The 12,659-nt window shown below is 36.5% G+C and overlaps 1 protein-coding gene across 8 annotated transcripts in view; it reads left to right on the top strand.

Annotated features, from left to right (window-relative positions):
- Positions 1-12,659, top strand: part of LOC103050161 (uncharacterized) — a 51,646-nt gene that overhangs the window by 29,287 nt on the left and 9,700 nt on the right. For all 8 annotated transcript variants that reach the window (XM_007436412.4, XM_025171995.1, XM_088153868.1 and 5 more), the window contains exons 6-9: positions 419-526; positions 2,392-2,538; positions 8,103-8,246; positions 10,494-10,640. In XM_007436412.4, the coding sequence (XP_007436474.1) occupies positions 419-526; positions 2,392-2,538; positions 8,103-8,246; positions 10,494-10,640 (546 nt within the window). The remainder of the gene's footprint in view (positions 1-418; positions 527-2,391; positions 2,539-8,102; positions 8,247-10,493; positions 10,641-12,659) is intronic.

Here is a 12,659-nt window from a genome sequence, read left to right as displayed (position 1 = left end):
GTATGAGAAGGGGTCTGTCTGCAGTCTTTTTCAGAGTTCCTGTCTGCAGAAAGGACATTTAGGTATACATTCTCTTGTAATTTATATTACCTCAGTCAACTTTTGAGCTTTTTGTTCTATGACTGTGTTTATTGTCTTGAATCCTAAATAATGTGGTCACTGGGTGCCAGAACAATAACCTTAACTAAATGTAATTCTGGTTCCACATTAATAACTAAAAGAGGTGACCTGTGTGCTATAAAGGCAGAATGTATAATTTTTTCTCCCAAAAGAGTTCCTCTGTTTTTAAAAGTTGGCCAACATGCAATTAGAACGGTTTCCCATCACTTTGTTTGCTAAGAGCTTCACTTATTAAACATGCAGGAGTCTTACTGAAAAAAACAAGTGTCCATCATGTGAGACTCTTCTTCTGTTGCAGCCAAAGAAAAAGTCTGAGAAGGTAGAAAAACAGCCAGAAGATTCCAAGAAAATCAAACAAGACAAGGGGAATACTGCAATTTCAGGGAAGGAAGGTGTTCAGTCTAAGGTAATAATAGGAAAAGTTTTGGGGTATCTGAATAATAAGATAGTGAGTTTTCAGTCCATGAAAGGATGTTGGGAATACTAAGTTCTATGCCTTGTCCTACAACAGTGTTTCTCAACCTTGGCAACTTTTAGATGTGTGGACTTCAGTATGCTGGCTGGAAAACTCTAGGAGTTCACACATCATAAAGTTGCCAAGGTCCCACAAGAATGTATCATTCTTAGCCTATGGTTTTTAAACCACAGAGGCTAAACTGAATTAAGATGAACTGCACTGTGTCTTAGAATCTTTCCAAATCCACTGGAAAGGAAACCTTTAGTTTTTAAATCTCAGTGCCCAATAACTACAGCCTGGGTCTGGGAAGAAGTCAAATTAGACATGTTGAGCCTGGGATCTTGGAGTCTGGGTAGATTGGATGAGAGACAGAAAACACTGATTTCCATACAGGAAACCAGAGCAGCTACTGGACCAACATTTTAAATGCTGGGGTTTCCAGGAACAGCTTTATATTAGTATGTTATAGTAATTTAGTTAGATTTCTGTTATCAAGTTATCACTAACTTTGGTGGGCTGTATCTGCCAAACCTGTTGAGGGTGGCCCAAGGCATCCATACTTCACTAACAAATCTGGATCATAGAATATGACCAAGCGATGTATCTGCTCTATTAGGGTTGCACACTGATTTCCTGAATGTAAAAAATGTTTACTGTCTAATGTTTCCATCTGTTGAAATCAACTTCACTTTATTAGTATCTACCTAGCCCAATATTGAATCTTAGCATTTTTTACCTGGTTCAGATAACAGAGAAATAGAGCTGAATGTCACCAATATTAGAACCTCCAAACCTCTCTAATGTATTTGCCTAGGAGTTTCATATAGATGTTAAAAGCACATAGGAGATAAAACAGAACCTACAGAATTCCACAAACACTTATCATAGGATTAAATAGCTACCACCCGAGCACTGCTCAATTCTTGAAATAGCTGAACTGTGACCTCTGTACTCAGCTTACAGAACTGCAGCGAAATGATACCATGGGTAATGGTAACAGAATTCCATCAGTTCATACTTCTCTGCTCCTTTCCTGACAGGTCATCTGTTAGAGGAATTGGCAATCTGTTTATTTGAATTATAGGTAGTCTTCACTTACCAACTGCAATTGGGACTAGCAGCTCTGTCACTAAATGGCACGGTCGTTAAGTGCGACATCATACGACCACGCCAACTTATGACGTCAGTTCCGGCAATGGTCATTAAGCAAATTACCGCAGGCTGTTAAGCAAGACATCACCTGACTGCAGCTTGCAACTTCCTGCTGGCTTCCCCACTGACTTTGCTTGTTGGAAGATGGTTGCGAAGGTTGCAAATGGCGATCACGTGACCACAGGATGCTGCAACTGTCATAAATGTGTCCCAGTTGCCAAGTGCCTGAATTGCAATCACATGATCACAGCGATGCTGTGATGGACACAACTTCGAGGACTGGTTATAAGTTCCTATTTTCAGTGCCGTTGTAAATTTGAATGGTCACTGAATGACTGGTCAGTAAGCAAGGACTACCTGTAATTCAAATTCAATTCATGTCATATTTCATATTCAGATATATGTGAAATTGATTAGCTTCCATCTTTTGAGCACCTTGAGCATATTAGTGACTGGTCAATAATGCAATCTCCAAAGAATATTTGTCAAAAATTGGTCATAATTCTTGAAGTTTTATGCATTGGTGACTTCAGCTTTAATTTATTCACTTGTATTTTAAAAAGAAGAGAGGGGATTCATTTCCTAGCAAAAAGAGTATTTTTTTTCTTGGGGAATAAAAATTTTGTTTTAAAACCTTTCTATATTCTAAATAAATGCTGCAGGTCAAACCAAAATATAGTCAGCCTGCTGAAGAGTCTCCCAGCCAGCCTGTCTCTGTTGCATCTCCTGGAGCTGCTGCTGCAGAAGAAGAAGTGCCATCTGGAATTACAGAAGTCCTTTCTCAAACCAAAATTGAAGATATTGTACCGGTATGAGCCATTTCTTCCTTTTACATGCTCTTTTGATGAGGTTCCCTGGGATAACACTGTGATTATGCCTCATAGACTCTGGTTGCAGGATTCTTTGATTTTGTGCTGTGAGTATTTGTGTTTTGCTTTATTTTCTCAGTGTTTCTGACAAAATTATTTTACTTATGGTCCTGCAGATCTGTAGTAGAGTGAGCATTAGGGCTTTCTGTGCTTCCCAACAACTTGTTTGATTTTTAGCAGCTACTGTTATGGTGACTTCTTTCTCTCACATTTCTTCATTTTCTTTAGAAGATTTCTGACCTGCATAAACTGTGTCAGGAATTTAAACAAGCTTTCCTTAATATTGCATTAGTCATTGTTTAATTTGTATGAAGCAGAATACTTCTCCCAAAGTTAGAAAAATGCCTGATATATAGAATTTAAATAGTACAAAATGTAAATTATGTTATTGTTGTCTAGTGACACTTTAGATTCATGGCCATTTATTTTCTTCCATAATTAACACAAATAATATTGGGCTGATCTGTATAAAAACTTCAAGAATCTTATACAAAGGCAGGTCATAAGTTTTATAATTAAGTGAAGTAAAGGAATACACAGTCAAGAGGATTTTCTTAATCTACGAGGCTTCCCTAAACGTAAAAGCATATCAGGTTTATGTTGGACCTTATGGATGTATGATGGACAGATGTATCTTTATTTAGAGTAATAATAAAATTAAAACATAGCAATTGTTTTATTTCAGTCCAGAATAAGCTAACAAATTGTTGTTGTTATTTTGAATCAGTAGGACTTAAGCAAGTAATCATCTTTTCTTTTCAAAAAAGTTTTTTCATAATAGGGGTGTGAGAGGAAAATTTTAGTAGCCTTTAGTATGTTTGAATGTTGATTTTGATTGCATGTAATAAAAGCCAAAGCTTGCTAAACTGTGGCCTTTAGGGCAATAACAGGAAATGGGTAAACTTGCTGGACTAAGCAAACTGCTGATGGGAAAGATGTGACAAAGGACAAATGGAACAGGGAAGTGTGGTAATATTAGCACTGGGAATGTTACGATTCAGTTGCAAATCCTGAGAGTCATGATTGTGGTTGTTGCGGTTTTTGAGGATAAAAGGGATTGCAACTAAGGAGACGGGACCACTTGGTCAAGCTGTCTGCCTGACAGCTTGTTCTTGTTGGTCCGCATTGCAATGTGAATCTAAGTAAGTACCTTGTATGCTACTGATTGAATTTTACTTACTTATTGAACTAACATTTAATAAAGTTTTTAGAACTTTGAAGTGACTTATGTTCTGGTGTGTCTGTCTCCCGTGTTTAACGTGGTTTTTCCCCTGACAGGGGTAACATATTGAAAATAATAAACTGTAAGAGAATTTTAGGGTGCCTACTGCTTAAATATTTTAGCCATTTCAATGTATACATTCAGTATTCATAAGTGTGCATGTACAGCTTTAGTATTTCCCAGTCAGCATCTGTTACTCTAGCACAGAGTAGCCTCTTCTTTCCTCTGTCCACTGTGAACTTTCTGAAGATTGAAATAGCCTAACAGCAAGTGAAACAGCAACGGCCTGATTTTTTTTATTTGTAATTTAACCACTTTTTTGTTTGTTTTTCAGAAATGTGGAAAATGATCTGGTACAAATTAGGTAGCTTCTTTGTCATCCTTTGTATGTAGTTAGGGTGTTGCATGTGTTAGCAGTTCAATTTCTTTTATTGAAATGGAATGAATTATATTTAATAACTTTCTGATGGGACTAGATATATTCCATTTAGGAATAAATGCAGATTGATCTGGGTGTATAATTCTGTTTGTAATTAATCATAGATATTTGGCTAATAATTTTGAGTATAGTTTATATAATTTGTGTTTAATAATGAGATAGGCCTATATGAACTGAGGCTAAACCACATCCTTCTCAGCTGAACTTCTAAAATCTCCAACTTCTAGACTTGGCAACTTCTGCTGTCATGATAGTCTTACTCCATCACAGATCTTTGGTTTTCATTGCCATTTAAAAATTCTGTTTAGACAATGCTGTATGTCTTCTAGATAGACTATTCTGGATTCTTCAGGCATTGAGAGTAAGAGCTCTGTACAAATAGAGTTGCTAATTGAAGTAATTTGGAACGTGCCATGGGAATGAGGTGCTTCCCTATAGAGAAGTAATGTTCCTCTCCTCCTGCATTCAACAGTCTTAGTTTCTTGGAGGAAAGGTATTTTCCTATATAATTTATAAAATGCATAATACATTGAAAGTAAAATTAGTCTCAAACTCCAAACATGCCTAGTTGGCATTAACCCTGTTAAAATAATTAATTTAATTTGGAGACAATATATTTTGGATTGAAGCAAAATAAGCCATTACTTCTTGCAGAAATCTCAAACAAAGCTTGCCTCTGTAATTCACTGCTGCCTATTCTGTGCCCTCCGAGCAATGCCTTTTTTCCCCAAGGCTGCTGCTGTTATGCAAGTCCTGTTGAAAATTGAGACACTGCCACACATTCTCCATCACCAGATGCTTTTACATTGTTTCTAAAGCCCATAGCATCCCAATTAAACAGTTTCTTCAGCTTCCTCTTAAGAAATAAGCTGAAGCAATACACTGGAGTTTATTTCTCCTGTTTTTGTTTTGACATCTCTTCTTAAATCTCTGTAGAATTTCTCTCTTCTCCTCACAGCTTTTGCTGCCTGCTCTATCTTCTCTTCACTTCAAATCGATACTTCTTAAGAATGAATATTCAGCTCAGATTTGTTTTAAGTTGAAAGCAAAGTTGGTTTACTAAGGAAGTGAGCAAGTAAAGGTGAGAATGGTGAGACAAGTGTTTTGCTTTTCCACTCTGTAGTATGTGTTTGTAATAGAAAATTCTACAAGTTTAACCTATAGGGCATGCCCATTTAAAGCCATGGAGATTGGGTGTGTGTATGAAGAATTGAAATCTTTCAACATTAGCAGATGCTTGCTGTTTAGAAACCTCTGAGCACATATAGACTTAGCTCTCTGAAAAAGAGATTTGCAATCCTATTCTGGCAAGTAAAGACAGCAGCTCTACTTACCAGCAAATTAAATGCTGATTGGGTAAGGTGTGATATATCCTCCTCTTTGCTTTAGCTGGCTTGAATCTTATTTGTTCAATAACATTTCTTGAAGCAATACTTACAAATTTATTCCATTCAAAACTTGTTTGGAACCTTCATTTGGGAGATTTAGGTATTTGTTTTAAAGAGTTAGGAAAACTGCAGTATGGCTAGTGATGGAGTTACAACATCAGGAGACCCTAGTAAAAGTTAAATTAGCTCCTCTCTCTATTTTTTAATTATTAAGAAAGCATAATGTATCAAACTGACTTGTATATTTCTTTTACTATAGAGATGTTATACGATTCTCTAGATTCTGAACATCTAATTCAGTAAAATATTCTTTATTAAGTTATGATTTTAATTAATGAGGATATGTAATGATGATATCTTATTTCTCACTTCTGTCTCATTAATCCTTTGGGAAGAAAGCAAACATAGTGATCATGAGGTATGAGCATGCTTACAGATGGGAATTCCACCAGCTCCTCTAATTTGTGTTTACTCTAATGCTAATAGTAACAGTAGGAAGGAGGGAGGCGGTTTGCCAAGTCTTCTTGCCTGCCAACTTCTATCTTACAAATGCTCTGCCCCCACCACCCTGCGGCTGTTACTGTAGAAATAAGCCTATCTGAAAGGCAAAATTTCCAAGGAAACTTTTAATGATAAGACATCTACCTATATCCTAATAACTAAACATAAGTGTATATATGAATCTGAATAATAAAGAAATAATACAAATCAGTATTAAAAACAAAAACTAACCACAAAAGATATGCCAAGAAAAAATCCAAGATGGTGATCCACTTACTTACAGAATTGCAGCAAGGTGAGAGCTGCACACATTTCTGGAGAGGAGTGTATTCCGTAAGGTGGGGGCTACCACAAAGAAGACCTGCTGTCTCACCCAAACCCTGTAAACCACATTAAGGGAGAAATCTTTCAGCAGACCTGCTTTTGATGATGGATTAGACAGGCAGCTTCTATTCTGGCAAGGCATTTCCTGTTGTATCCTGGTGCTGTAATGTTTAGGTAACATTTGGTAACAACCGACAGTTTAATTTGGCCCCTGAAGCCTACTGCAGCCAATTCAACAATTTTAATATAAGTGGAATGCTATATTGGCAAGACTGTCCTGTCAATAACTTGTCACTGCATTTTGTACCTACTGCAACTTCCAGTTTGCCTCCAAAGGTAGCTCCACATAGAGCAGGGCATTCTGGTCCAAGTAGGGTCATAACTAGAGTACCAGTTAAAGCTGGGCAAAGGTCTTCCTTGGCCACAATTTCCAGCTACTGTTGAAGCAAGAGTTGCAAGTCCAGGAAGACCTCCAAGTCACAGACTACCTCCTTGTTGGGGGTGGGGAGCACAACTGCATCCAAAGTAACTTCTGGGGCCTATTATTATGAAGGGGAAAAGTCCCCATCACCCAATTTACGAGTGGAGACCACACAATCTGCTTGAACCAAGTTTATTTGAACAGCACTAGGGACAGAATACAAGGTTTGCCCAACTGAAGGAAGGTACAAACAACCTTCATATAGTCATATAATAAGTCCTGACCAGTAATGATGTCATATGCCAATCATTTTATTTTTGATAACATGGGTTAGGTTTTCTGTTTCTAGTGAGAATATACAGTTAATAAAGTGGAGGTGGGCACAAGTCAGCTTTTGTAATTAGTTACTTCCTAGTTCCCATTTAAAAATACAAGTGCTGATTAAGATAACTTGTGAGCCAGCATCTGCAAACACCTAAACAAACAATTAAGGAGGGCTACTTGAGTTCAGGGGCCTTGTTATTTTGAAGATTTTGGTTCAGGTATTTGTTTTACTCCTTCAGTTATCAGAGTGTCCACTATTAGTATTAGCAAATCTGTCTTAGGTAGGATTTAATATATGGAGATAGGTTACTAATCTTGTGAGAGTTTCAAGGTTGATGTAATTGTTTCATGCCTTTCTCTTTCTAGGATCACCTTTCTTACCTCAACTAGGGGACCTTAGAACCTTTGTTCTAGGATCATCTTTGTAACCTCAGCTAGGGGAAAACGGCTCAGAAAGAAAGCTATAAGGGAGTTCAGCCCTAAGAGTGAGTGTGGAGAGGAAGTTTCTGCATTCCCTTCTCTCACATTTTCTTGGTGCAGTAATGTAGCAGAAGCAATCAACACAACTAGAAGAAGGCAATGGCAAAGCCCTTGTCTGTTGTTTCCAAGAAAATGTCCTGGATGTTGTAGGAAGGGAGCTAAAGAAAACCCTAATGGTTGTATAAGAAACTCTAGTGTAAATGACATCTACAGTTCTGATGGCTTCAGGATGTCAGTTTTGTATGTATCTCATTCTGTATTAAAAGGTAAAAAAGAAAAGAAAAAAAATCCAGATAGTAATGTACCCTGGGGTATAGAAATACTTTTCTTCAGGTCTTCTATGTTAAGCTTGGTTAGCATTAAACTAGTTCTCATCTTTTTCCTTTTTAAAAAAAATCTCTGCAGGATAAGCTGAAAGATTGTGAGGCCACTGAAGATCTTCTTAGTCAAGCTGACCCTGTTTTGTCTCCTGGAGTATCTACAGAACATAAAACATCTTCTTGTAGTGTAGAAGTCCTTCACAACACTGAAAAGGAAAATTCTGTATTGGTATGAATGCTTACCTTATTTTGCTGAGGAACTGTTTTTCATGACATAAGTTAGTCTAAATAGGTATTATAACTTTTCTTTGTTGTAAGAGACCTTTAAATTCAGTCACTTATTTACTAAAAAGTCTGGAAGTACTTGCATGCAGTTTGCACTTTTTGTCTTTCATTGTTCTGTGTTTGTGATGCTGGGTATTTTATTTGTGCACTTGTAAGGGTACAGGTTGCCATGATTTGAAATAGTTTCAAACGAAATGAGCTGTTTGTGTGTGTGCATGTGTGCGCACGCATGTTTGTTTGTTTGTGTGGCCTGTATGGTCCACCGATTCCCGTTTGAATTGTGAGAATGTTGCTTTAGTGTTTGTAGCTGTTCAGGCGCTCCAAGTTGTGACATCAAGTTGAGAAAAAGAGGATGATATGCCAAGAAGCTTTGTTTTGCCAGAGAAGCTATATTAAGCATAAGTCCTTGTTTTGCCTCAGTATAAAGAGCCTAAAGGACCCCTTCTCTTTGGCCTACTTTCTTTCCTTCACCCCTTCATACCCTTTTAGATTGCAGCTAAGTTGGTTCAAGACATTGAAGTAGGCCACCAGTAGCTAATCACAAACAAGAAGTTGATACAAGCTAACCTCAAATAACCAGCTTACACAGGCACAGAACCTGGAAGAAAAAGGAAAGGTCATTTCATATATGGAAAAGTGGCACAAAGAACCAATGAAAGGGATGATGAGGAGATGTAGTGTTGTACCTTAAGTTTTAAAAAGCAGAGACACCAATGAAATGGGAAGGAAAAAGATTCTGAACTTTACCTCTTGGAATGGACTGGCATATTGGTTCCTGCTTTTCCCAGCTACTCGTTGTCTATCTGAGCCTGCCTCTGAGAGCAACAACGTACAAGGGATTTTGCCATGGATATTGAGAATTTAACATCAGAATGCAGAAAGGAAGCCTTCAAAATTTTTTAGAGACATCCTCCCATGCCCTACTCTCCTCTCTCCTTTCTGTCTTTTTCTTTCCCTTCTCTTAGATTAGGATGCTGAATGTAATAACTTATTAAACATTAGATGTTCTATTTTGTACCCATTTCCTAAGCTTCAAATAGAAGAAACAATAACTGAATTTAGTAAAGAAATATTAAACAACAAACTTGGTCTGATTCTTAGCTCTTATGCTTATAATTTACTGAAAGAACATGAAGGGGTGTAATGTCAATGTGTATGTGGCACGGCCATGCCTGATGGAAAAAAGAGTGTGATTTAGCGAAATAGGATTTTAAGATACCTTAGGGCCAAATCTTGGTAGAGGTATTCCTATGAAACCTTGAGGCCAGGTTTGGTAGAGAGATTTTTAGTGAAAGAGAAATACTAGAGGAGTTCTTGGGATGTCTTAGGGCCCATAGTAGTAGAGACTTTCCTAGGATACCTCAAGTCAATTCTGATAGAGAGAACTCTGGAGGTTGGAGGTAGCTGACAGGTTCAGGCTGCTGAACCTGAAAAATGTTCCTGGGTACTAGGTTAATTTACAGACCTCAGTATGGGACCACAATGAGTTGTGTGTGCTAAGAAAAACAAAAATGTGCAAATTCACCTTAGCCCAGAGTGGGCACCACACTAGCAGTTGTTGGGAAGTTACATGCAACATCTGTCACCAGTTTGGAAAATTTGGTTACATTCAAACAGAGTATGAAAACCATGGTTTTCTTCTCTAAAAGAAGATCCTGCATACAAATTATGTTTAATTTCATCTGGACTAAACAGGAGTTACAATCACAGTTTGAAGCTGGACAGCAAATAACATTTTTTATTTATTACACTTGAATTCATTGACCATTAACAAACTAGTTAGAGCCATAAGATGAGGTACGTAGTCTTAATATAGATTTCTAATGAAGAGCTAACTTTATTGGAGAAGTTTAAACAACAAACTGCTCTAATCATGTTGAAAAACAGATTTGCCAAGTCCAGTTTTAAAGCAAAAGTGGTTGAATCTTTGTGAAGTTTTCTATGGATATTTGAACTAAATTTTTGTATGGGCTAGTAAATATGTATCGTTTGCATTTATGTACAAATCAGTTATTTTAATGACTTTTCTATAGTTTTTCATTAATGCTATTGAGGAATAGTAGGAAAATGCATTATTTACAAAAATCTGTTTTTTGTTGCATTAGTCATTAAGGGATTGTCCTTTGTTTTATTTTTGGTCAATACCTGATTCTTCCCAATTCTCAAACTCCAATCTTTCTTTTTCCTGCAGCTGCAAACCAGCCAGTCTGCACAACATTCCAACCACGTTTGTTCACCCACGACTGTAGAAATACCATTTCTCTCGACTGTAGAAATACCATTCCTCTTGGAGAATGCCAGTGATGACCAGTCTGAGAGAAAAGGAGAAATTGAGCTGGTATTAAATGATTGTCTTCTTTTTGCTGAGGAAATATTATTTTAATTTTTAAAATGAATAAAAAAGATATGCTGCTGCTGTAGTGCTTCTGCATCACTTATACAGAGATTTCAGATTGAGAGATCTCCCTTGAACTATACCAGTAAATATTGTATTTATGTTCCCAAACTCACAGAAGAATCCTTTGCACAGATTTGGACAAGAATTGATATAAAATATGCTTGGCTTATTCATCTTTCAATATCTATGTAGTTGGCAAATTAAACATGTCCGATACCTTTAGGTTCTGAGACTGCCTCTTCCACAATCCAATGCTGTGTTCGATTTAGACAGTTTTGGATTGCTGGCTATGAATTATGGCAGGTGAAATGCAACATAACTGGAAGCCATCAGACTGATGAAGACAATCTAGCAAGAACAGCACTCATCCTTCACTCAAGTTGTACTTGTTGAAATTTTATCTTCAGGGCTTCTAATTTGGAGATGGAAAGTTTTCTTCAATTATAAGATATAATAAGATTCAGTTAAAAAATATTAAAGCTCTTGCCACCATTCTTATCTCAGCTGTACTTGTAAACTTTAGTTGCAGATATTCCCTCATCATTGGCCACATGTGGGTTAGACAATATCCAGAAGACCACCTTTGGCTTATTGCTAAGTTATTATCTTACCAATTATAAAATATATTTTAATTTATGAAATACATCATCAGACTTCTTTGGCATATGTATCTTCTGGGGTTTTGACCTACAGTATTTATCCTTAAAATATTTGATGAAACAAAAAATGCCTTTCGTTTTCTTTACTAAGATCATGTTGTTATGTTATCTTAAAGGATTACATCAAAGGATGACAAGATAGAATAAATAATACAAAATATCCTTTTAATCAGATTATTACTATATTTTAACTACATCAGGGTCTGTAAGAAAAAGATACCAGATCTATCTAAAACAAGAAAAAAGATACTAGTTTTCCTTCTGGAATGTTTGTTACTGCACAAATATTCACAAATCTTAGACTATTAATTTTTCTCCCTTTGTTCCATTCAATTTATCTGCTTTTGGTAGGTTATTTAAGTAAATCCTAGATATACTTTCGTAAAAGCATACTAATGCTCTGCCTTTTATTATCCTTTCATCGAGATTTTTTTTTTTTACAACTCTGTTACTTCCAGAATTCTGCTCTCTAAGAAATGTATTTGTTTTACTAAATCCTATTTTGTGGTATTTTTTACTTAATTGACAAAATGCTATTAGATACTAGAGAATAATGTGAGATCCTCTAATATGAGAAAGCTGAAATAGCTTGCTTTCTGTAGATAGAGCAGGCAGCCTGTGGGTTGCATGTGCCCCACCCCTCTTCAGCTGTTTTTAGCAGCCCAGTCATATTTACCATATTTCATATTTTAAAATATTCCCTCACCCTCTCTCAAAAGATTGTTGGAAGTGCCATCCTGGAGGCTGATTTTAATAAAAAGTATGTTCCCTGGTTAGAATAAGTCACCCACACCTCCTCTAGACAAGAGCCTTATGATTTATTTTGCAAAACTAATATAGAAAAATGATTTATTGGATGTTGTGTATCAGTGATTTATTAATATTCCTGCACAAATTAAATGGTGTTTCCACTATTAGAGCCCATTGTCCATTCCTGTCTAATCCATATTTTTCATCATGAAGACGCAATACTGTTTTGACAAATACTGTAAGGCATATATAGAGGTTATTTGACCAGGAAAAGACTTGAACAATTAGTTTCTGAATGAGCCCATTATTTTATTGTGGAAGTCATGCCTGTAAACATAGCTTTACATTTCATGGGCCTCTGCAGAATGCATGCCAACCAAATGCTTCATTCTAGACAAGAAAATTGTGTAGTTGAGGTTGAAAGCATTCAGTAGTTGAAAGGGAATAAGAGGAAGTAAATTGGTAAAAGAGATGAACAATGATCCTTGAAATGAGCAAACTGGTCTCTCTAGTGACAAATTCATTCATTCTGCTTCCCAAAATATTCTAC

The sequence above is a fragment of the Python bivittatus genome, unplaced genomic scaffold (genome assembly GCF_059951505.1).
Source record: "Python bivittatus isolate LINGU-HERP-01145 unplaced genomic scaffold, Pbiv_v1 ctg000700_np1212, whole genome shotgun sequence".
In the NCBI taxonomy this organism is placed as follows: Eukaryota; Metazoa; Chordata; class Lepidosauria; order Squamata; family Pythonidae; genus Python; species Python bivittatus.
This window is presented reverse-complemented; position numbering and strand designations above follow the sequence as displayed.